At 41.7% G+C, this 26,866-nt stretch overlaps 1 protein-coding gene across 2 annotated transcripts in view; it reads left to right on the top strand.

Moving 5' to 3' along the window:
• Nucleotides 1–26,866, top strand: part of clocka (clock circadian regulator a) — a 67,800-nt gene that overhangs the window by 14,432 nt on the left and 26,502 nt on the right. Inside the window, exons 2-8 of one of the 2 annotated variants that reach the window (XM_045706084.2) lie at nucleotides 1,453–2,157; nucleotides 2,291–2,380; nucleotides 18,552–18,615; nucleotides 18,876–19,120; nucleotides 19,230–19,321; nucleotides 26,045–26,107; nucleotides 26,234–26,382. In XM_045706084.2, the coding sequence (XP_045562040.1) occupies nucleotides 19,302–19,321; nucleotides 26,045–26,107; nucleotides 26,234–26,382 (232 nt within the window). In that variant the 5' untranslated portion in view covers nucleotides 1,453–2,157; nucleotides 2,291–2,380; nucleotides 18,552–18,615; nucleotides 18,876–19,120; nucleotides 19,230–19,301. The remainder of the gene's footprint in view (nucleotides 1–1,452; nucleotides 2,158–2,290; nucleotides 2,381–18,551; nucleotides 18,616–18,875; nucleotides 19,121–19,229; nucleotides 19,322–26,044; nucleotides 26,108–26,233; nucleotides 26,383–26,866) is intronic. The other variant, XM_014169004.3, reaches the window with a different exon arrangement.

Raw genomic sequence — 26,866 nt, forward strand, 5'->3', positions numbered from 1 at the left:
TCTCTCCTCAACTCTTAGCCAAGAGAGACTGGCATGCATAGTATTTATACCAGCCCTCTGATTACAATTAACAGCAAAGTGTGCCGCTCTGTTCTGGGCCAGCTGCAGCATAACTAGGTCTTTCCTTGCAGCACTGGACCACACGACTGGACAATAATCAAGATTAGACAAAACTAGAGCCTGTAGAACTTGCTTTTTGGAGTGTGGTGTCAAAAAAGCATAACATCTCTTTATTACGGCTAGACCTCTCCCCATCTTTGCAACCATTGAATCTATATGTTTTGACCATGACAGTTTACAATCTGAGGTAACGTCAAGTAATTTAGTCTCATCAACTTGTTCAACAGCCACACCATTCATTCCCAGATTCAGCTGAGGTCTAGAACTTAAGGAATGATTTGTACCAAATACAATGCTCTTAGTTTTAGAGATGTTCAGGACCAGTTTATTACTGGCCACCCATTCCAAAACAGACTGGAACTCTTTGTTAAGGGTTTCAGTGACTTCATTAGCTGTGGTTGCTGATGCGTATATGGTTGAATCGTCAGCATACATGGGCACACATTGGTTACGGGCATGTAAAGAGTCAGCCTTCCTCTTCGGCGCCATCTTAACATCTGGTGTATCTCCACTCCAGTGGTGATGGAGAAGGTCAGCCTGGGTCTGTCTTTGTGCAAAGAGTATTGAAACGGGGATTCGTTTTCTTTCATCAGATAATAGCCTAATTGAGACAATATCCTCCCATTTAAAGGTGCTAGGCAGGATTTGTTTTAGAATTTTAATTTGAGAAAATGTACACAATATATTTGTAGTTTTTGCAATGATAGTGTTTCACAGTATTACTTCCCGCTGTGATATTCGCCTGTTGAGTTCTCCTACCGGTGCGGCATCTGTAATCAAAATGGGAAAGCTTTTTTGACTTTGTGGCTGTGTTATCTAGTGGGAATCGTGTTAAGTGGCCATGAAGAAATCGGACTGTCATTTCCTGGCTGCTAAAATTGTACACTGTTCGCTCAATTTCAGTTTATGTGAGAAAACAAGCACTGAATGCTGTAGGGAATCATTGTACCATCAAAATTGCGCTGAAATATATTTTCAATCACCAAAAATGTAGTTTTTACAGCTGTTTGAAGCTGGTGGACTAAAACCGATAGTAAAAGGCTCAAGCAAGTCTCCACCACCTAACACGGAAATGAGATGCGGGGAGATTTGTTTTGAATGCAGCCTAGCACTGTTGCAATTAACCTAGCTTCCATGTAGGGGAGAAATTCTAGGTGTAGCACCTTTAAACCCCTTCAAGTCACTAGCCCTGTCTGTCTGTCAGTCAGAGTTGGGCTCACTAAAATGACAATTTAATGACTTTTCAATAAACTGAAAAGTAAATTGAAATCAATTTGAAATGAGCCCAACCCTTCTCTCTCTCTTTCTTTCTCTATTTCTCTCTCTCGCCAGGTTCAAGACACGACACACACAGAGGTTTAGTTTCATGTGGATCCAGGAGCAGACGGAAGCTTGTGTTTACATCTGTGGTACCGAACCCCCCCATCCCAGCTGACTGACACAGTGCCAAGCCTTGGTTGTAAATTAGTTTAGGAGGTGTGTGTGTGTGTGTGTGTGTGTGTGTGTGTGTGTGTGTGTGTGTGGTTGTGTGTGTCTGTGTTTTCTGACTGGTGTGTCACTGCTTTGGAAGCTTCAGGATGTGATTCATCTCTAATCAGAACCTCTGGGAGAAGCATAGCTGATGGCTGGGACAGAACCTCACACGGCACCGCCTTGTCCTCTGGAAACACACAGTTCACCACACAGCCAACCCCAATGAAACCTATAGCAAGACCCTAACTCCATCTCTAGCTTATTCTCAACATGATTTCAGCACTTTTATTTCCATGGCTGATTGATCATGGCTCATTCTTGTGTCCCCTTTGCAGCAGACATGGTGGTCAATATGTTTGGTACATCGAATCGCATTATCGAATCGCTATACATGCAGAATCGTGACAATCGCAATACATATCGTATCGGCGCCTAAGTATCGTGATAATATTGTATTGTGAGGTCCCTGGCAATTCCCAGCCCTGCCTGCTAAAGACTGCACTCTGGCACAATATATTGTGTTTGTTTCTTTGGCTGGTCACAAGGAAATTTGAAAAGCTTCAGGTGGGTCACTGCACAAGAATGTTAGGTAACGACTGTTTCATATTCCTACCATGTAGACTCGCCCAGACCACAGGGCAATCTTGACCAAATGTATGTGTGGTTCTCAGTGGCCTTTGTTATTTCTATTTTCCAGGTTGACATTTTGAACAAAACGGCTGTGCTGAGACCATGGGCTGCAGAGGGGTGGTTGCCTTACGGGACATTGCTTAATAAAGTGAAAGAGGTAAGGAGACGAAGAAAAAGGCTGCATGGCATTTGAGGAATGTACTGCACAGTCTATGCAACGACTCCATTTAGACTGGCACCATTGGTGTGACCGGTCTATTAAGTTAATGTGGTCTAAAGCATTTTTGCATATACGCAGTGACACATTTTGGTTATTTGTGCATGTAATTTATATTTGATGATTTTAGCTATGTGTCAGCTTATTGGGGTCTGAATTTTAAATTTGGGTTTCTCAAAGTGGGTATATGGGTTAGCCCAAGTAGAGTAAAGTCTTTGTTAAAATGTGTCCAGGTAATAGGTCAAAATGGTGTTAGGTAAGTGTTTTGGAATATATTATAGCCTGACTATCTTGAGATAAATGGTTGCTTCTGATGTTGACGTTTGCGCTGTGACGGTCGTGGAGTTTTTGATGACTGTAATTGGCCAGCCAAATGACCGCGGTCTCCGTAATAACCGTTCGAATAGCAAAGAAAAACGTTTAGCCTCTACGGAGGCTCTAGTCTAGAGTGCCTGGGTAAATTGTGTTTGAGAGCATTTCATAAACTCTCTAAATGGTTAAATGAGTGAGAAATAAATGTCATTCTTGCAATAGTTTGTGAGTGGTCAACATACCCATGATACGATATTATCACGATACTTGGGTGTCGATACAATATGTATTGCAATTCTCATGAATCTACACTGAGTATACCAAACATTACGAACACCCCCACCCCCCCACCCCTTTTTGCCTTCAGAACAGCCTCAATTTGTTGGGGCATGGACTCTACACGGTGTCGAAAGCATTCCACAGGGATGCTGGCCCATGTTGACTCCAATGATTCCCACAGTTGTGTAAAGTTGGCTGGATGTTCTTTGTGTGGTGGACCATTCTTGATACACACAGGAAGCTGTTGAGCATGAAAAACCCAGCAGCGTTGTAGTTCTTGACACTCAAACTGGTGCACCTGGCACCTATTACCAAAGGCACTTACATACTTTGTCTTACCCATTTACCCTCTGAATTGCACACATACACAATCCATGTCTCAAGGCTTAAAAATCCTTCAACCTATCTCCTCCCCTTCATCTACATTGATTGAAGTGGATTTACAGGTTAACAGGTGACATCAGTAGCTTTCACCTGGATTCACCTGGTCAGTCTGTCAAGGAAAGAGCAGGTGTTCCTAATGTTTTGTGCACTCAATGTATACTATCATAAATTGGCATGCTTAATTATTTTGCCATATGTGTGCTTGTTTAAAAAATACAAGCAATATGATTACTATTACTAAGTATGTGTATAGAGTAAATTGTATGTTTAGGTTTTTAATATATCAAAATTTGTTTCTGGTTATTGATTTGGACACTTTAAAACTGTTTTTTCACTTTGGGCTATTTATCAAAATGTTTTGTCAACAGAAAGCAGCGACAGCATCATTTTCAATTTACGTTTTTGTAATATATATTGAACTTTATTAACAAAATTAATTTCCAATGGTATTGTACTTAATTTGGTAAAAACTGCTGAATGAGTTCAAAAACATGCTGTGATTTATTTATTTTTATGAAATCACCAAAACGGGTTTGTCCTGCCTATTAAGTAGTGATGGGGGAAAACATCGATACAGTTACACTACCGTTCAAAAGTTTGGGGTCTCTTAGAAATGTCCTTGTTTTTGAAAGAAAAGCACATTTTTTGTCCATTTTAAAATAACATCAAATTGATCAGAAATACAGTGTAGACATTGTTAATGTTGTAAATGACTATTGTAGCTGGAAACGGCTGATTTTTCTATGGAATATCTACATAGGCGTACAGAGGCTCATTATCATTTTGAGCCTGTAATCGAACCCACAAATGCTGATGCTCCAGATACTCAACTAGTCTAAAGAAGGCCAGTTGTATTGCTTCTTTAATCAGCACAACAGTTTTGAGCTGTGCTAACATAATTGCAAAAGGGTTTTCTAATGAGCAATTATCCTTTTAAAATGATAAACTTGGATTAGCTAACACAACGTGCCATTGGAACCAGGGGCGAAAATCTGATATCAACTTTGGAGGGGACAATTACATTACATTTTCTCAAGAGCAATTCCTGAGGGGGACACCAAAAGTAGTGCTGTAACACATAGCCTACATTGTAATATGGTAAATGTATATTGAGAAACCAAAGAAATAAGGTGTTTGCCGTACTCCTAACTACCGGTACCGGTTCCCAAAACTACACAACTAATCACAACAGCAATACCATTGCCTTTAACAAATCTTAGTTCAGTCACCAGTTTAAGTTGAGAGTGGGGGTATCCATGGCATTTTCCAATTATGTTCCTATTTTACAAGTCTAAAAAAGGAGAACCTTTAATAATGTTGCCAAACAAAGACTCAACAAACTTACCTGAGACTCCCTTTCTCTGCCAGTCTGTCCCTGCATATCTGTCCCCAACTCTGCTGTCGGTGTGCCATCTGTTGCCTGCTCTGCCTAATGACATCATTGTGAAACATTTCCATTAGAATTTCATTTCTTTCTTATGAACATTTTATCAACTAGTCTTTGAGATATTAGTTTACTAGGGTTCTTACTTTGCGTTTTGGTGTACTGAAAAATACTCTGATGTCCGTCTTTTATTTTTCTGCCATTTTTCTACCTGGCTGGCTGGCTGGCTACACACACACAGGTTATTTACAGTAGGAGATGGGCTTCTATCATCTTATCTTTTATCATTCTATTTGGGCTTCGATCTAAAAGGTAGCTAGCAAATGTGAAACGGATTAAAATGACAAGAGTTGACAGCTGTATGAGTTCACCATTTACACAACATATGCTGCAACCTTTTGTAATTTTAATAGTTTGTTTCATATTGGCTGGCTTCCAACAATAGCTGAATTTGCAAAGCTAGCGAGCACCAATTCCGTTTCAGTGGTGTTTGCTATAATCTTTGCTACCCGGGTTAAATAAAGGTGAAATAAAATAAATAAATAAATAAAAGTTCCCTTGCGACAATTTAGCTTTTGCAACGAGACCATTAAATATATTTAAGACAATGGTAGAAGAGAGTGTAGTTGAGTTTGGACTTCAGTTTATCGCTAACCTTATCGCAGGGACTTTGAAGCACTAACTTACATCATCTGCATGCTGATCTTGGAATAAATTGACGATAGCAAAGATTCCATCTTTGACGAGGCCACATAAATGGAATAGGTACTAGCTAGCTTAATAGTTAATATTTGCGCGCTAGCTCTGCATATTCAGCTAGTGTGTGTGCGCGATTGACTGGATTAACCTCACTTCAGTTACGTTCATTGAGTGCCTTTCAGACAGTAGATACGACCCCTCTGTTACCTTGCCAACTAAGGAACTGGCAGTGGATCAAAACATTGTGAGGCAAAGGGTGGGGGGGTCGCAATCTTTTGAAACTTAAACACGTGCTATTAACTGTCTATAATCAGCACAATTGCTTTCATTGCGTATTATTCATATTATTTAAATTACATAGTTATGTTTCAGTGATATATTGGGGGGGACAAATCATATTTTTCCAAGGATGGGGGGGTCGTGTCCCCCCCGTCCCCCCCGGGATTTCCGCCCCTGATTGGAACACAGGAGTGATGGTTGCTGATAATGGGCCTCTGTACGCCTATGTAGATATTCCATAACAAATCAGCCGTTTCCAGCTACACTAGTCATTTACAACATTAACAATGTCTACACTGTATTTCTGATAAATTTGATGTTATTTTAAATGGACAAAAAATGTGCTTTTCTTTGAAAAACAAGGACATTTCTAAGTGAGCCCAAACTTTTGAACGGTAGTGTAAGCCTACACTCATGACGCATATTGTGGTAGGCGGTGATAGCGGGCACTGTGGGCAGTTGGCATGGCGTCTTTAATTTCTTCCTCTCCTGTGTTGGCCTGGCAGTGCTCATATCTCTCTCTCTCTCTCTCTCTCTCTCTCTCTCTCTCTCTCTCTCTCTCTCTCTCTCTCTCTCTCTCTCTCTCTCTCTCTCTCTCTCTCTCTCTCTCTCTCTCTCTCCTCTGAACTGGCCACTTGTGGGAGAATGGGCAAGTGGCGGGGCTCCTGGCAGCCTCTCCTTCCTCCTGCTGCCATTGGAAACCGCTGCCCTACTCTGACATTCCTGTCTGTGGAGTGTGGGATGCAAACGCAAACAAAGACCCCTTTTGTGCTGTCGGGGCTGCGGATGCATGTGCTTGGGTGGAACACAACTGGTTGCCCAGCTCTGGGGGCTTCAGCAGCCCAGTGGTGGGGAGACGGGCTGGGGTTGGCAGGGAACTGGGCAGCAGCATGGATAGAGAAACAGTAGCTCAAGGTCTAAGCTTTAGCCCAGCTACAGTACGGATCACTGACTGTCAGAAGAATCATCGAGCTTGCTGTTTTTGTTTGTCAGTAACTCCACTGTATTCTCCTTCTTCTTGGAATTGTCAGCCTACTAATTAGAAGCCATTAACCACAGTGTGCACTGATAGCAGGCACGCTCTCTTATTGTCTGATTTGACAGGGAGAGGTGTAACCTTTGTGTCTGAGAGTGGGAGAGAGAGAGAGGGTGTATATGCAAAGTGTGGGTAAATGTATATTTGGTTCGCTTTCCCGGCAGTGAATGTGTTGATGCTCGTTGGTGGTTTCCGACTGCATTAGATTAATGAGGGATTCTCTGTCACTTAGAGCAGAACCTCTCCTCCTCCAGCTCCTTGTCTGAACGGCTGAATATCTTAAATGTCGGCAATGCGAGCCAATGGGCCTGTTTCTATGGCGGAGACATTTTCCCATCCACACTGTCAGTTCCCTAAAAGCAGTACTGCTGCTTTTCATATGGTGACACTGGCTATCCTACCCCCTTACTAATCGATGGTCCACAAATTATTTTCGGTTTCCGATGTCAGAATATGTCGGGATGGTACACACAGGCTTGGGCTGAGCTTAGAAAGGACCTATTCTGTATGCCAAGGTCCATACGATCCAGATCTGATTTTTTGTGTTTAATATAGGTACGTTTTACATCCTTCCAGTTAGACCCTTTCATCCGTGAACTGTACATGATATAGACAACATCTTGGTGTCTGTAATGGCTGTTGCAGGGAGTAGACCAAGGCGCAGCGTGTTTAGTGCTCATCTTGAAGTTTAATGAAGAAATAGAACACTTTACAAAAGAAACAAAATGACAGCCAACAGTTCCGTCAGGTTTCCAAACTACTAAACGGAAAACAGAAATGAACCACCCACAAAACCCAAAGGAAAACAGGCTCCCAATCAGAGACAACGATATACAGCTGTCCCTGATTGAGAACCATACCCAGCCAAAACAAAGAAATACAAAACATAGAAAAAAGGACATAGAATGCCCACCCTAGTCACACCCTGGCCTAACCAAAATAGAGAATAAAAACCTCTCTATGGCCAGGGCGTGACAGTGTCATTATACTCCGTAGGCTATAGTGTGCTCTCATATCTGTCTAGATTCCCATTCATTTATTCAACATTAAAAATATGAATATCTCAAAAGTACCCTTTTTGATTTAGCTTATTTTTAGACATTGTCTGGAACCATATACTCTTCAAACACATCACATTTCAAGAGTGTGCACTCTGGTACTTGAAAATATGACAATTTTCTGCATAGAAATGGACATGATAGTTCATTAACCAATCACAGCCCTCCTTTTAGGGTTGCACATTCAGCAAATCACCAGCAGAGTTCCCTTCAAATCCATTTTCCCATTCGCTGTGTTGGTGGTGCTCATAAATATCACCACAATTAGCAGAGAGGCCACTCTGTGAATCTTATGTACTTATAGAGTAGATATTGTTCCAAACAATACGTCTTAAAATCAAAAAGGGTACTTTTGAGATTGATTCATATTAATATTTTTGAATGTTAAATTAATTAATTCATGTGAATGTGTATTTCAGAAGGTCCATATGTTAGAGCACACTAAGAGTATAATGACACCAAGATGTTGTTCGTGCACACACAATGTCTCTAGGCAACCTGAAGTCGATAGCCAAAGTCTACGCCCCTTCGTTGGTGATTGGTCGACAGTAGGGCTTCTTCAGTGACGTGTTTGTTGTCATTCAATGAGATCTTATTGGCAAAAATGTCAAAATTAATGACCGATTTCTTGAGTTATCTTAGATAAATTCAGACTATTTTGAGGAAGTGCATACTGGCTACAGTGTCTCAAGATGGACAAACAGTACTATTGATGCTTTTTTTCTCATTTTTCTAGCGAAGGTCTTGGAGGTATTGGAGGTAGGTCCTCTCTCTGCGGTAGGTAGACCATCATAGGGGGGAGCTCAGCCTCCAACAGAGATAAAGGGAGTCTCTCTCTGCTCTATAATAGAATAGGGGGATGCGCACTCATGATGGAGCAATTCTCAGCTGTAGAGGAATTCAGCTGAGCTATTTTTACCATGTATGGCGCGGGCGGTTGCTATGGGGTTGCTATGGGGTTGCTGATGGGCACTGACGATATGCTGGCGTCTCGATGCATGCGTTGGCGCGCGTGACGACGTGCTGCGCCAAGGATCCACTTTAGAATGAGTCATATCCTCAGAGCTCCTCTGACCTACATCTGAGACAGTGCGTGCGTGCGCACACACACACACACACACACACACACACACACACACAGCACATCAGCACAATGCCTGTGAAAGAGAATTGGTGAAAAAGGGTTTGGTGAGTGAGATTTTGTAAGTGGGAGAAAAATCGAATCAAATCTAATTTTATTTGTCACATGCGCCGAATACAACAAGTGTAGATCTTACCGTGAAATGCTTACTTACAAGCCCTTAACCAACAATGCAGTTATTAGAAAATAGAGAATTAAATATTTACTAAATTAGCTAAAGTTAAAAATAATAGTCCGGGTGGCCATTTGATTAATTGTTCAGCAGTCTTATAGCTTGGGGTTAGAAGCTGTTAAGGAGCCCTTTGGACCTATGCTTGGCGCTCCGGTAACGTTAAGGGCGAGAGAACAGTCTATGACTTGGGTAACGGAGTCTTGACCATTTTTTGGGCCTTCCTCTGACACCGCCTAGTATATAGGTTCTGGATGGCAGGAAGCTTGGCCCCAGTGATGTACTGGGCCATATGCACTACCCTCTGTAGCGCCTTATGGTCGGGTGCCGAGCAGTTCCCATACCAGGCGGTGATGTTAGGATGCTCTCGATGGCGGTGATGTTAGGATGCTCTCGATGGTGCATCTGAATAACTTTTTGAGGATCTGGCAACCCATGCCAAGTCTTTTCAGTCTCCTGAGGGGGAAAGGTGTTGTCGTGCCCTCTTCACAACTTTCTTGGTGTGTTTAGACCATGATAGTTTGTCGGGGATGTGGGCACCAAGGAACTTGAAACTCTCGAGCCACTCCACAACAGCCCCGTCGACGTGAATGGGGGCATGTTCGGCCCTCCTTTTCCTGTAGTCCACAATCATCTCCTTTGTCTTGCTCACGTTGAGGGAGAGGTTGTTGTCCTGGCACCACACTTCCAGGTCTCCGACCTCCTCCCTATAGGCTCTGTATTTGAGGCTACTATGGAATGATGAGGGGGCTCCTGCCTGGGAGGTCTATTAATCGGTTTCTGTGTATACGAGGGAGAAACAGGAAATTTGCGGCTTCAGTGATTGATGAGTGGCTACTTTAAAAACATTTCTCTTCCCCTTCCACCCTCTCGTTTTCCATGTCCTTCATTTTATCCTTCATGTCTCCCTCTCTCTTCTTTTCCTCTTGTCTCACTACTGCCCCAGAGAAGCCAGGATGCATTTGCTAACTGTGTAATTGGCTTTTGAATGTTGTGATATGCTGGTTAGGGACTTGATTGGCTGTTCAGGGCTCATGGTGACTTTCTCTGCTCAGTGGTTGGCTGCTCAGGGTTTCATGGTGACTGAAAGTGCTCTGTTATTGGCTGCCTGTGGAGCTGTGATGAAGTTAAAGGGGAAGGAGGAGGAAAATAGGTCATTGTGTCAGCGGATCAGTGAAGCACTGAGTGACCTCATAGTTATACAAGCACAGCCTTTAGCTGTAGCTACCGCTAGTGTTGCTGCTGCTACTGCAACTGTTGTTATTTTAGAAGAAACAGAAATGTTGCTGTAGCTTTTTAACCCTAATCCTACTCCCTATCATTCCTCTGCTCTCACGTCATGCTCTGTCTGCATGTTTTTCTTCGTGGCGATTCCAGTGTTATGGACTTGCACGCAAAATCACAACTTTAATGTGTCAAAGAATTTACAAAAAATATAAATTAAACTTTTATGTGTGTATAGTAGCCCTAGGGGGGTGTTTATACCTAAAAAGCTAACTTCTAAATATTGGCATGTTGGAGAAATAAAGCAAATACGAAGCGTTATGGATGTTGTATGAAATTGACAAGCTTTTAGAGGAGTCTTAGGTCATAAAATGGATAGCCATTTCGAAGGAAAGGCTTGGCTGAGCACAAAAACTAGAATTTTTTTAAGGTTGTTATTTCCATTATTACTTTAGAGACGAAAAATGACTTATGGATTCTACACCCTCTGTTATGGTTGTTACAGTCTGGAAAAAGACAATCAAATTAGAAAAATGTCCGCAAAAGGCATAGTAACCTTATAGGCCTGGGCAGCATTAGTATTTTACTATATATACTGGTATTGATGCATGCACCGGTTTGGGTTTTTACTTTACTTTTTAATAATAGTATTTCAATTTGTAATGTGATACACCACTCCGGCGCATGTAACATATTTTTTTATACTTTACTCATTTTCCTACTTGAGTCGTCTCTCCCGCTCCTCCCGGATGCCGCTTCCCCATGCGCTTCTTATACCAAGCCCTGCACCCTGTCACTCGAGCACTTGCTGTGCCGTTCACTCTGTCTGCATGGTCAGATGCAACAAGATGTGGTGACAATGGTGGTGACAATGATGCTGATTTCCACTTTGCTTCTGAATATAAATCCACAAGTGTTCTATAATTACACTATTAGTTCGTATCATACTGTCTGCAAACAGCTAGTTTGTCTTTTCTTAGAAAGTTGTGGCTAAAATAAATTTTGTTAGCTGCTAATGCTAATTTCTAGTTAGCTAGTTAGCTAATTAGCTAAATGTAAAAAGTCAGCTCAAACGTAGCTAGGTAATACAGCCTGATACCAGTGCTGGTGTAGGCCTAGATCAGCATGTTGTTTGGGCAACAATATCTTCTAAATCAGAGAGAAATAGTCAAAGCATGAATATGTTAGCTAGCACTGGCTACCCGGACTGCTGATAAAACTGTGGGTTTGTACAACCGAAGAATTTCTGCACAAACTGCCAAACGCAGTGCTCATCTGCGTGCTTGTCATCCTTATCAGGGTCTTGGCCTGACTGCAGTTTGGCGTTGTAACTGACTTCAGTGGGTAAATGCTCACCTTCGATGGCCACTCGCATGCTGGAGAAGTGTGCTCTTCACAGATGAATCCCGGTTTCAACTGTACTGGGCAGATAGCAGACATTATGTATGATGTCTTGTGGGTGAGCGGTTTGCTGATGTCAACGTTGTGAACAGAGTGCCCCATGGTGGCGTTGGGGTTATGTTATGGGCAGGCATAAGCTACGGACAACGAACACAATTGCATTTTATTGATGGCAATTTGAATGCACAGAGATACCGTGACGAGATCCTGAGGCCCATTGTTGTGCCATTCGTCCGCCGCCATCACCTCATGTTTCAGCATGATAATGACAGCCCCATGTCGCAAGGATCTGTACACAATTCCTGGAAGCTGAAAATGTCCCAGTTCTTCCATGGAGATGTGTCGCGCTGCATGATTCAAATGGTGGTCACACCAGATACTGACTGGTTTTCTGATCCACGCCCCTCCCTTTTTTTAAGGTATCTGTGACCAACAGATGCATATCTGTATTCCCAGTCATGTGAAGTCTATAGATTAGGGCCTAATGAATTTGTTTCAATTGACTGATTACCATATACAGTGCATTCGGAAAGTATTCAGACCCCTTCCCCTTTTCCACATTTTGTTACATTGCAGCCTTATTCTAAAATTGATTAAATGTATTTTTTTCCTCATCAATCTACACACACAACCCCATAATGACAAAGTGAAAACAGGATTTAGAAATTTTTGCAAATGTATAAATATTTTTTTTAACCTTTTTTACATCAGTATTCAGACCCTTTGCTATGAGACTCGAAATTGAGCTCAAGTGCGTCCTGTTTCCATTGATCAAACATCCTTGAGATGTTTCTACAACTTCATTGGAGTCCACCTGTGGTAAATTCAATTGATCGGACATGATTTGGAAAGGCACACACCTGTCTAAATAAGGTCCCACAGTTGACAGTGCATGTCAGCGCAAAAAACCAAGCCATGTGATCGCAGGAATTGTCCGTAAAGCTCCGAGACAGGATTGTGTCGAGGCACAGATCTGGGGAAGGCTACCAAAAACTTTCTGCAGCGTTGAAGGTTGCCAAGAACACATTGGCCTCCATTCTTAAATGGAAGAAGTTTGGAACCACCAAGACTCTTCCTAGAGCTGGCCGCCTGGCCAAGCTGAGCAATCAGTGGAGAAGGGCCTTGGTTAGGGAGGTGACCAAAAACCCGATGGTCACTCTGACAGAGCTCCCGAGTTCCTCTGGTGTAGTGATGCAGAGATGGTTGTCCTTCTGGAAGGTTCTCCGATCTCCACAATCAGGCCTTTGTGGTAGAGTGGCCAGAGGGAAGCCACTCATCAGTAAAAGGCACATGACATCCCACTTGGAGTTTTCCAAAAGGCAACTAAAGGACTCTAACCATGAGAAACAAGATTTTCTGGTCTGATGAAACCAAGATTGAACTCTTTGGCCTGAATGCCAAGCGTCACGTCTGGAGGAAACCTGGCACCATCCATTTAAGGCAGCAGGGACTGGGAGACTAATCAGGATCGAGGGAAAGATGAACGGAGAAAAGTACAGAGAGATCCTTGATGAAAACCTGCTTCAGAAAGCTCAAGACTTCAGACTCAGGCGATGGTTCACCTTCCAACAGGACATCGACCCTAAGTACACAGCCAAGACAATGCATGAGTGGCTTCGAGGACAAGTCTCTGAATGTCCTTGAGTGGCCCAGCCAGAGCCCAGACTTGAACCCGATCGAACATCTCTGGAGAGACCTGAAAATAGCGGTGCAGCAACGCTCCCCATCCAACCTGAAAGCTTGAGAGGATGTGCAGAGAAGAATGGGAGAAACTCCCCAAATACAGGTGTGCCAAGCTTGTAGCGTCATACCCAAGAAGACTCGAGGCTGTAATCGCTGCCAAAGGTGCTTCAAGAAAGTGCTGAGTATGGGTTTGAATGCTTATACAAACATTTCTTAAAAACAGTTTTTGCTTTGTCATTATGGAGTGTTGTGTGTAGATTGATGAGGGGAAAAAACAATTTAATCAATTTTAGAAAAAGGCTGTAACATAACAACGTGGAAAAAGTCAAAGGGTCTGAATACTTTCCGAATGCACTGTAACTCTGTAAAATCTTTGAAATTGTTGTGTTTATATTTTTGTTCAGTGCAGAGTCGCAGTGCAGTTATCACAAGATGTAAACTCAGCAAAAAAAAGAAACGTTCTCTCACTGTCAACTGCGTTTATTTTCAGAAAACTTAACACGTGTAAATATTTGTATGAACATAACAACATAACATTCAACAACTGAGACATAAACTGAACAGGTTCCAAAGACATGTGACTAACAGAAATGGAATAAAGTGTCCCTGAACAAAGGGGGGGGGGTCAATCAAAAGTAACAGTCAATTTCTGGTGTGGCCACCAGCTGCATTAAGTACTGCAGTGCATCTCCTCCTCATGGACTGCACCAGATTTGCCAGTTCTTGCTGTGAGATGTTACCCCACACGTCCACCAAGTTCCCGGACATTTTTGGGGGGAATGACCCTAGCCCTCACCCTCCGATCCAACAGGTCCCAGACGTGCTCAATGGGATTGAGATCCGGGCTCTTCGCTGGGCATGGCAGAACAATGACATTCCTGTCTTGCAAGAAATCACGCACAGAACGAACAGTATGGCTGGTGGCATTGTCATGCTGGAGGGTCATGTCAGGATGAGCCTGCAGGAAGGGTACCACATGAGGGAGGAGGATGTCTTCCCTGTAACGCACAGCGTTGAGATTGCCTGCAATGACAACAAGCTCAGTCCGATGATGCTGTGACACACCGCCCCAGACCATGACGGACCCTCCACCTCCAAATCGATCCCGCTCTAGAGTACAGGCCTCGGTGTAACGCTCATTCCTTCAACAATAAACACGAATCCGACCATACCCCTGGTGAGACAAAACCGCAACTCGTCAGTGAAGAGCACTTTTTGCCAGTCCTGGCTGGTATGTCGACGGTGGGTTTATGCCCATAGGCGACGTTGTTGCCGGTGATGTCTGGTGAGGACCTGCCTTACAACAGGTCTACAAGCCCTCAGTCCAGCCTCTCTCAGCCTATTGCAGACAGTCTGAGCGCTGATTGAGGGATTGTGCATTTCTGGTGTAACTCGGGCAGTTGTTGTTGGCATCCTGTACCTTTCCCGTAGGTGTGATGTTCGTATGTACCGATCCTGTGCAAGTGTTGTTACACGTGGTCTGCCACTGCGAGGACGATCAGCTGTCCGTCCTGTCTCCCTGTAGCGCCGTCTTAGGCGTCTCACAGTACGGACATTGCAATTTATTGCCCTGGCCACATCTGCAGTCCTCATGCCTTCTTGCAGCATGCCTAAGGCACGTTCATGCAGATGAGCAGGGATCCTGGGCATCTTTCTTTTTGTGTTTTTCAGAGTCAGTAGAAAGGCCTCTTTAGTGTCCTAAGTTTTCATCACTGTGACCTTAATTGCCTACCATCTTTAAAGCTTTAGTCTCTTTTTGTATATATATTTTTTATTTCACCATTATTTAACCTTGTAGGCCAGTTGAGAACAAGTTCTCATTTACAACTGTGACCTGGCCAAGATAAAGCAAAGCAGTGAGACAAAAACAACGACAGAGTTACACATGGGATAAATAAACGTACAGTCAATAACGCAATATAAAAATCTGTATACAGTGTGTGAAAATGAAGTAAGGAGGTAAGGCAATATAGAGGCTAATAGTGGCGAAGTAATTACAATTTAGCAATTTACACTGGAGTGCTAGATGTGCAGATGAGGATGTTCAAGTAGAAATACTGGTGTGCAAAAGAGCAGAAAAACAAAAACAAATTATGGGGATGAGGTAGGTAGTTGGTTGGATGGGCTATTTACAGATGGGCTGTGTACAGCTGCAGCGATCGGTATGCTGCTCTGACTGCTGATGCTTAAAGTTAGTCAGGGAAATATAAGTCTCCAGCTTCAGCGATTTTTGCAATTGGTTCCAGTCATTGGCAGCAGAGAACTGGAAGGAAAGGCGGCCAAACGAGGTGTTGGCTTTGGGGATGACCAGTGAGATATACCTGCTGGAGCGCGTGCTACGGGTGGGTGTTGTTATCGTGACCAGGGAACTGAGATAAGGCAGAGCTTTACCTAGCATAGACTTATAGATGACCTGGAGCCAGTGGGTCTGGTGACGAATATGTAGCGAGGGCCAGCCGACTAGAGCATACAGGTCGCAGTGGTGGGTGGTATAAGGGGCTTTGGTAACAAAACGGCTGGCACTGTGATAGACTGCATCCAGTTTGCTGAGTAGAGTATTGGAAGCTATTTTCTAAATGACATCGCCGAAGTCGAGGATCGGTAGGATAGTCAGTTTTACGAGGGTATATTTGGGAGTAGTGCTAGTCGGGCGGGCGGGTGCGGGCAGCGAACGGTTGAAAAGCATGCATTTGGTTTGACTAGCGTTTTAAGAGCGGTTGGAGGCCACGGAAGGAGTGTTGTATGGCATTGAAGCTCGTTTGGAGATTAGTTAACACAGTGTCCAAAGAAGGGCCAGATGTATATAGAATGGTGTCGTCTGCGTAGAGGTGGATCAGGGAATCACCCGCAGCAAGAGCGACGTCGTTGATATATACTTTAATCAGGAGAACAGTATTCAGCTGTGCTAACTAACATATTTGCAAAAGGGTTTTCTAATGATCAATTAGCCTTTTAAAATGATAAACTTAATTGAACCCACAAATACTGATGCTCCAGATACTCAACTAGTCTAAAGAAGGCCAGTTTTATTGCTTCTTTAATCAGAACAACAATTTTCAGCTGTGCTAACATAATTGCAAAGGGTTTTCTAATGACCAATAGCCTTTTAAAATTATAAACTTGGATTAGCTAACACAACGTGCCATTGGAACACAGGAGTGATGATTTCTGATAATGGGCCTCTGTACCCTATGTAGGTATTCCATAAAAAATCTGCCGTTTCCAGCTACAATAGTCATTTACAACATTAACAATGTCTACACTGTATTTCTGATCAATTTGATGTTATTTCAAAAATGAGCTTTTCTTTAAAAACAAGGTCATTTCTAAGTGACCCCAAACTTTTGAACGGTAGTGTATGTCTCATTTGTATATCTTGTTACATTATATGTGTCTATATTCAACAGGTAAAGGTTACTTTTGATATAGGCCTATATAAAGAGTAAGGAATACCTATTAGGGTGTGGTGTCTGGCCTTGTTTACTATTTACGCTACCTGTAATTATGTAATCCTAAGGAACTAGAGCTGGGCGATATGGCCAAAATATCAAATCACAATATTATTCATATGACAGTATTTTATGTTTTGTTTTTTTATAATAAAAAGTTCTAAATATGCTTTGAGTAGATCATGAAAGAGAAGTCTGATGTTTGCCGTGATAAAGCTGTAAGCATTTCACTGCAACTTTTAAACCTGCTGTAAATTGTGTTCGTGACAAATACATTTGATTTGAACGGATTCTGTATGAATAATGTTTTCTGCTGGGTATTTTGCATTGATCTGTGTCAGGTCTTGTGGAACCTCCGTTAGGTGCGTGCCTGTAATCGTTAATTGAAGAGGGGAAAATAGCTTATCATTGTCAGGGCTGCCTGATGGGCTAAATGTGCAGCAGGTAGCTCAACGCACCGTCATAAAAACTACATTCAAAAGTTTGATGTTTTATTAAGTTAAGAATTTCAAACGTCATGGTATATCCTTGTATGTTACAATGTCAAATGGATAATTTAATTACATTTAGACAGCTTTTTCATTGTTAAAATAAGCCCAATATTTTTTCTCTCAAATGAACACACAAGTGATCGAATACTGTTTGTATTTTTGATAAACTGTTGCCATCCCTCGCTTATACTACTGTACGTGAACACTTACATTTTTTCTATATTTCTTCCCACCGGAGAATGACCATATCTTTCAAATTCTGTGCACGTTATTTTATTGTTTTGACAAATGTAATTTATATTTAACGACATATCCAGCTGTGTCAATACGCCCTTGTTGCAAGGCTACATAATGTGGACAGTAACGTGCTGCTGCTTACATACATGGTCACGTTGAGAGTTCATTAAACCTGTAACCTTATGTTATGGACAGAGACCTTATTCTCTGTGTGTTATGTGATGTGTTTGTGTGTGAGATCCTGTGGGTCATGCTGCCATTGTAGGTCAAATGTATCTGTCACATGCAGAGAGCAGCAAAATGGGCATAGCTGAAAGTCAATGGCTTGTGACACTGGCCCGCCCCCCTCTTATCAGGCACTCCCATCAGTCACCTAGACACTCAGCCACAGCCACCACACCCCAATGTCTCTGTTTCGCTCTTTCTATCCTAAAATGTGTTCGTAGTTTAAAAAAAAATGTGTCGAACACCAACTCTGATGGTTTGTTCTATCCGGGTATTGCTATCTGTTGGGTCAGAATGGGATGAATCATGATACTGGTCATTTTAGGGAAGCTCACCATTGGTGATTTTCTATTGGTCAGTCAAGCTCTACTGTAGACTTCCTTGCATTGGCAGAAGTAGGTATCATTAGGACCGCTAATCGGTGTCTAAACAAGGATCTTATCATGTCAGTTTTTGGTTGCGTACGTGAGGCTGTGGCTGTGGCTGTTGTGACCCATCTGTCTCTTTGAATCAGCTGTTCCATCATCGTGTGTCATCTGAGGGTATACGGTTATATGTGCGTCTGTATGTAAGGTTATTTGTGTGTCTGTTTTCAGGGTATAATGTTGTGTGTTTGTGTATGTTTCAGGGTATAATGCCATGTGCGTTTTCTTATTTTAGATCTGAGAAGAAAAAGGTATCTTCTAGTCCAGTGCTGTAGCGACTCCGACGAACCATGTGATCGGTAAGTGCTTACCTCTCTGCTCTGTACTAACCAGTGTGATTTACAGCCAGTCCCAAATTGACCCCTAAACCCTTCCCCTCCTAGGCACATGAGAAATACAGCGCCACTGATATGCTAGGTGGAATTTTCTCCATGTAACATTTCTCCAATCATTCATTTCAGATAGACACAAGGACCTAGGGTACACAAGTACCTTTGGAATTGAATAAATAGAAAACTCCAAAGGTTTACTAATGTAATGTCTTCTGTTTTGTAACCAGTTAGAGCATCCGATGTAGCTGTCATGAGGTACGTCCACAACCGAACCCGGCGGAAAGCTCAGCTCAGCAAGGACCCGTTGACAACCGCTGGCCTTTGACACAGGATCCTCTCTGTGACTCTCGTAACAACCCCTCTCCCCTAGTGGGCACACAGACCTCTGCCATCACCACAGTATCTCCTCACAGACTGGACCTTCATCCTACACCACACTCCTCATCCTCCCACAGAGTCGGCTAGACAGGAGGTAAGGTTGGGCTGGGTGCTGCTGCCCTTCAGGGATGGAGGCTGTGGACTATTGTTTTGTTTCAGGCCATGTACTGTAATTTCACTGCTAATCTCGCTTTATCTGACAGGTTAATTCACAAATGTCTACCTCACGATTAAAAGGCCCCTCTCCACCACTGCGACCCTGAACAGGCTACAAGATGACTTCCAGCATAGGCGGGTGAGTCAGTCCACCAATCTCCTCCTACACCTGAGAGAAATAAATATCCTACCTTACCTGCTCATCAAACTAGTAACTGAGACGTTGTCTCTGAAATCACCTGTGGTTAAAAATCCTTAACCGAGGAGTATTTAAAAAAAAAAAATCTTCATCTGTACTTCACCTTGGCTGCACAGAGTCCCCATGGTGATTTCAAGCAACATTTTGGTAGACCTTTAGGTGTGTGTGACTGACCTGTGTGTGGGTGGACTCTGTGGCTCGGCACCTGTTTTAACTGGCTGGCTAGCTGAGTGACAGCGGGAGTGTCCCTGTATATCCTACCAGCACAGGATCTCCCGCCTTAACCCCAGGATTAGTATGCCACTCAGCCCTGCTCCATTTTGAGTGGGTGGTGTTTTTCTCTTCCCTCAGTTTGTGTGCGTGTGCTTGTGTGCGTGCGTGTGTGCTGTCTTATGCAGCGGATGGGCCTCTCTGTTGGGCACCACTGAACTCCCCCTCTACTGTCATGTGGGTTGTCTATAATAATTCATAATTCCACTTAATGTTTTTAAATATCAGGAAAATGATGTTGCTGTAAATGAGAATGTGTTCTCAGTCAACTTACCTGGTAAAATAAGGGTAAAAAAATGAAGTAGTGAGTGGAGTTACAAACAAACTATACTAAACAAGATAAATGTCTTACCTGTGATGCTTTCCACTCACATAGCTACGTTTAGCCTACTTGGACACCAGCTTCCCCACATTTCCCAGTTCCCACGCTGAAAAGCCTGAACCCACAAGGCTCTTCTCGCAGGCTCTATTTCCCTACGTGGGAGCATTGCAAACCGTACGGTTGGGATTTTTTATCTGATAACATCTACATTGAACAACACAGCAGCTTTTCGTCATGCTTTGTTATTTCTGTATAACTAAAAATGTATGATGAAGTTGGCTCTTTTACACTGGGGTCAATGGCAAGGAATGTTTGAGGGGAATTCCTTATTATTACGTGAATATCGACTCTGAGTATTCTTTGCGTTATTAAGAGGCATATCCTTTTGATAAAATATTTTTCCGAATGAATGAGACTTTCATGTTTCACGTCTCAGTTGAATTGATTTGAATTGATTTTGAATTAAAATTATACTTCCTTAAATTAAAATTCATTTCAAATTCTTCTTCCTATGAGATGTGTCCAATTCAAATTCATTCATAAATCAAAGAAGGCTTGTGGTCTAGACAACATCAGAAATGAAATGCTGAAAAACAGCACACCTGAGTTGCAAAATGCTGTGCTTAAATTGTTCAACATGGTTTTAACTTCTGGCTGCTTCCCTGATGTCTGGAACCAGGGGCTCATCTCCCCTATCCACAAAAGCGGAGAGAAATCAGACCCCAATAATTACAGGGGAATTTGCATAAACAGTAACTTGGGAAAGGTTTTCTGTAGCATTTTGAATTCAAGAATTCAAACCTTTCTTCAAGAAAAAAATGTAAATGTGAAATTGGCTTTCTCCCTAACCATCGCACTACTGACCATATATACACCGTACACACACTAATTAATAAACACGTCCACCAAAAAAAAGAGGGCAAAATCTTTGCTTGCTTATTGACTTTAAAAAAAGCATTTGATTCTATTTGGCACGAAGGGATATTCTACAAAATTCTCCAAAGTGGGCTTGGTGGTAAGGTGTATGACTTAATAAAATGTATGTACACAGAAAACAAGTGTGCAATAAAAATCAAAAACCAAAGAACAGAATTATTTTCACAACGTCGAGGTGTGAGACAAGGCTGCAGTTTGAGTCCAAATCTTTTCACCATTTATATCAATGAATTAACAGACATGTTGGACCATTCTCCAGCCCCAGGACTCACACTATTTGACACAGAGGTGAAATACCTGCTATATGCTGATGACTTGGTACTCCTATCACCAACCAAAGAAGGTCTTCAACAGAACATTAATATTCTAGAGCAATATTGCCATAATTGGGCCCTGGCAGTAAATTTCCACAAAACTAAAATCATGATTTCCCCCCCAAAAAACAGATGTCAGAAACACAAATATAAATTCACCCTTAACAACACCATAATTGAACACACTAAAAATTACACCTACCTTGGTCTGACCATATCTGCATCGGGAAACTTTTTAATATGGCAGTGAATTCACTCAAAGAAAAAGCCTGCAAAAAAAAAAAAAAATGCATGAAATGTATGCATTCACTACTGTAAGTCGCTCTGGATAAGAGCGTCTGCTAAATGACTAAAATGTAAAAAATGTAAATGTAATAAAAATGAAATTATTCAAAATCAACATCCCAATTAGAATTTGGACCAAAATATTTGACAGTCTAATCCTACCAATAGCTCTTTACGGAAGTGAGGTTTGGGGGCCACTCAATAAACTGAAGCCCTACATGCAGAATTCTGTCGGAAAATCCTTCAAGTCCAGAGAAATACACCAACTAATGCATGTAGGGCAGAATTGGGCCGCTTTCCAGTAATAATGAAAATACAGAAAAGGTCATAAAAATTTTGGCTACATACATCTAAATTCATGTCCAAATTCAAGTCTGCAATTTAAAGCACTTCAAACCCAAGAGCTGAGCCCAGAAACAAGCCCTCTCAGTCAGCTGGTGTTGGACCTCACCAACCAAGCTGACACCAGCACTGCTTCAAAAGAAAGAATTCAAATAAACAAAATAATGAACCAATCAAAGGACTCATATTTACAACATTGGAAAAACGAAACAAAATCCCAAAGCCGACTAAATTGCAATCTGACCCTAAACAGAGAATATGAATTGGCTGATTATCTCTACTCTGTCAGAGATACGAAGCAGAGACAGATCCTTACCAAATACAGGCTGAGTGACCACCGATTGGCAATAGAAACCGGAAGATATAAAAAGACATGGCTACCCAAAGAGGAGCGTGAATGTGGTCACTGCACGACAGGGGAGGTAGAAACAGAGATGCACTTTCTCCTTTACTGTGATACATTTTCCTCACAAAGAGATTCATTATTCACAGAAATGACTACATTTATTCCAAGTTTGAACTTATTAAATCCAGAGGAAAAACTAAAAATACTCATGGGCGAAGGAGCAATGGCTCCTCTTGCAGCCAAATATGTATTTGCCTGCCATAGCCTGAGGGACACTGAATAATAACATCTGCATAGTAAGCAGTAACTTACTTATTATTACTATTATTGTTATTACTATTATTATTGTTGTTTATCATTCCAAATAGTAGTGGCATGGGTGGTAATGGTAATGATAGCAGTTTAGTGATGGTGGTGGTAGTAGTAGTGGTAATGATGATAGTAGTTGTAGTACTGATGTAATGGTGAAGATGACTGTTATTTAGTTATAAGTTAGTTATAGTTTCATTTTCCATATTTATATTTATTACATTACATTCTACTATTGACTGTTACCACTTTATTGTTGTTATTTTTGTATTTAATTTTGTATTATTATTTACTGCCATTTTATATTATTATCGGTTATTGTTTATAATTTTATTACAATGTATATTGTATACATTGTTGCTTTGGCAATATTGACACAATGTTTTTCATGCTAATAAAGCAGCTTAAATTAGAGAGAGAGAGAGAGAGAGAGAGAGAGAGAGAGAGAGAGAGAGAGAGAGAGAGAGGAGAAGAGAGAGGAGAGAGAGAGAGAGAGAGAGAGAGAGAGAGGAGAGAGAGAGAGAGGAGAGAGGAGAGAGAGAGAGAGAGAGAGGAGAGAGAGAGAGAGAGAGAGAGAGAGAGAGAGAGAGAGAGAGAGAGAGGAGAGAGAGAGAGAGAGAGAGAGAGAGAGAGAGAGAGAGAGAGAGAGAGAGAGAGAGAGAGAGAGAGAGAGAGAGAGAGACACACACACACACACACACAGAGAGACACACACACACACAGAGAGAGACTCACAGAGAGACACACACACACAGAGAGAGACTCACAGAGAGACACACACACACACAGAGAGAGACTCACAGAGAGACACACACCACACACAGAGAGAGACTCACAGAGAGACACACACACACACAGAGAGAGACTCACAGAGAGACACATCATGACACCTGTACAGAATAAAAAATATTCCAAAACATGCATCCTGTTTGCAACAAGAAACTAAAGTAATACTGTAAAACATGCGGCAAAGCTATTAACTTTTTGTCCTGAATGCAAAGTGTTAAGTTTGGGGCAAATCCATTACAATGCATTACTGAGTACCACTCCTCACATTTTCAAGCGTAGTGGTGGCTGCATCATGTTATGGGTATGCTTGTAATCATTAAGGACTGGGGAGTTTTTCAGCATAAAAAAAAGAAACAGAATGTCAGTTAAGCACAGGCAAAATCCTAGAGGAAAACCTGGTTCAGTCTTCTTTCCACCAGACACTGGGAGATGAATTCACCTTTCAGCAGGACAATAACCTAAAACACAAGGCCAAATCTACAATGGAGTTGCTTACCAAGAAGACAATGAATGTTCCTGAGTGGTCGAGGAACAGTTTTGACTTAAATCTACTTGAAAATGTATGGCAAGACCTGAAAATGGTTGTCTAGCAATGATCAACAACCAAGTTGACAGAGCTTGAAGAATTTTGAAAGAATAATGAGCAAATGTTGCACAATCCAGGTGTGGAATGCTCTTAGTCTTACTCAGAGTCACAGCTGAAATCGCTGCCAAAGGTGCTTCTGCAAAGTATTGGTCAGGGATGTGAATGTAAATAAGATATTTCTGTATTTCATTTTCAATAATAATATGAATAATTGTCATTATGGTGTATTGTGTGTAGATTGATGAGAGAAAAATGTTTAATCCATTTTTAATTCAGGCTGTAACACAACAAAATGTGGAGTAAGTCAGGCGGTATGAGTACTTTCTGGAGGCACTGTAAATGTTAGAAAAATGTCACTAAATTTACTTATTCACACTTTGGCCCTCTTTGGCTGCTACATAAAGAAATAAATGTTAAGAATTTGTGAGGATCGAAAACACAAAGACCTGCACAACTGCTATAGAAATACCTTTTGTCAAAAGTCTGTCGTTAGTTTGTGAAAGGTATGTTGATAGTTTGTCTCAAGTTTTTTAACGGTGGTTGTGTTTGTAAGTATCATTTTTGTGGATGTGAGCATCCATCTTACTCGTTGTCCCTTGGTTTCAGAGGAGAATAGTGTTTTGCTGCCACACCCATATATCCCTCTGCTCCTCTGTAGGATAGAGGTTAGAGCTGTCCACGCACTATTAACACCAGCTTAAATACACAATCCTCAGGTTTTACATGGCACCACAATAAAATACGGCCAGCTTTAGGTGGCCTAATTTAATAGTGCACTATGGGGGGAGTTTCATTCATTCATGTGGCATCTTTATGGGTAATTTGTTATTGCTCTGATGCCTCCAGCAAGTTAGAATGAAAATATCAGTTCATATTTCTTCCGAGTCCCATTCATTCTCATACGAGAGCAAACACCATAAGGGTTAATGATAAGCCAGAGCCTGGCTGTACTTATCTGTCAGTGGCTGTGTGCTTGTTTTTACTGTATCTTTATTGCTGCATTTGTTGTTTTGATATTAAACCATCAGGTTTCTACATTGTTGATGTTAATGGCTTCGTCTAAAAATATATTTGGTGAGTGTAATTTGAAGCTGATTTGATCGTAGCAATTCTGGGGTTAAAAACACACACACACTCACACAAAACATTAATCTCATACTCACACAGCATGCACCAAAACGCATAAGGGCAAATATGGGGACAGATGCACACACACAGAAAGCGTGGCAGTATACCTCATTCCACAGAATGGCACACGCTTAGATCAGCACGCATTTGCATTAGCATGATTTTCCCCCTCCAAGGAATCTTGGTCAGTGATTAATGAATGATTGTTGAATGGGAGGAAGTGTGGAGTGACAATAGACCTCAGAAGTGACTCCGGTTGGCCAATAAACCTTTATGGTACTGGCTGGAAGGACTGAGGAGCACAGTGACCCCTCATCTGGATCTGAGGAAAGTGCACCTGCATATCCACGCATGCTATGCATGTAGACAGACAGACGAGCACTTTGAAATATTTTCTTGGAGGTGTACATATTAACATTTACGGCATGTGCACACACGCATAGTTGCATATTGGCACGTATACACAGCGCCATAGGCTTCAATAGGTCTCATCCACGCTGACACACTGTACTTATGATTATTTTCTAACTGCAGGCAGAACATTGCCAATGCTGCTTGTCAAGGTCCTAATAATGACAATTTGACGTATATTAGTGATATCAGTCTTAGTCGGCTGAGCAAGTGAAAGGTTCTCCCTTCCAAGGCAAATGAGTCACATCCCCGGCCATTGTTCCTCAATACCAGCTGAGTCACAGAGCACAAGTCTCTGTCTATATATAGACTGAACCTGGCACTGCCCTCTACTGCCTGGGCTGAGGTAGCAGTCTGGCCAATGATATCTGCACCTTTTATATTTGGAACAAAAAAATTATTTTGTAATGCCATTGTCAAGGTTTTTTTGTTCTGGTCTGTAATTTAATAAATGTTATATTATTCCTCTGACATTATTTAAGTGTAAGTAAAGGTAAAGTTAGTTTAAATAAATGGATTTTAAATTGTTTTGGGGCCGTGGTATGTGATTGGCTGGTCTTTATTGAGTAGAGGTTTAGGATTGGAGGATCTTGTTTGACTGGTTGGCTGGTTGGTTGTTTTGCAGGGATGACACAAGCAGTATCTTTGATGGGTTAATGGAAGAAGATGAAAAGGACAAAGCAAAACGGTGAGGTCTTAATAAGTTCAAGCACTCCATTAAAGGGAACTCTGAACAACAGCTTAGTTTGATCATTGTGTTGTTTTTGTTAGCATCTTACTATGTGTATTATCTTTCTCATGTCCAACCCTCCAGAGTATCCCGTAACAAGTCTGAGAAGAAGCGCAGAGACCAGTTCAATGTCCTCATCAAGGAGCTGGCTACCATGTTGCCAGGCAACACTCGGAAGATGGACAAGTCTACCATCTTACAGAAGAGCATCGATTTCCTGCGCAAGCATAAAGGTAAGGACCTCTCTTTCTTCTAGCCCTTGGACATCAACATGTCTAGAAGAATATGAACATTTCAGTGTTTTAACCAGGGAACTAAAATTATTTTCCATTAGTTTTGTTCTGAACAGAATCTTAATTTAAAAAAATTCCATTACACTGTTCCGACCAACAAAATAAAGATCTGAACTGGTTGAAACACCAAAAAACAAACTGTTTATATTGTTCCTTTTTAAATCTCAGATTTAAAAAAAATTAAATAAATTACATTTAGTTTGACAATAAATCACTTCACAAATGGATAGAGCAGCTTGCTATGGAGCGGGCAAGCAATGTGCATACATTGGACAGACAAGTGTAGTGTGGGGTGCAACATGCGACTGAAATTTGGCAGGTGAGGAGAGTGCTGGGCATGAAGCGCTGGGTATCTTGTAATTATGACGTATAATATCTGAATTAAGCCTACATAATTATACCTACGGAGGAGCGGCTTCTATGA

This window comes from Salmo salar, chromosome 23 (assembly GCF_965601325.2).
Source record: "Salmo salar chromosome 23, fSalSal1, whole genome shotgun sequence".
Lineage (NCBI taxonomy): Eukaryota > Metazoa > Chordata > Actinopteri > Salmoniformes > Salmonidae > Salmo > Salmo salar.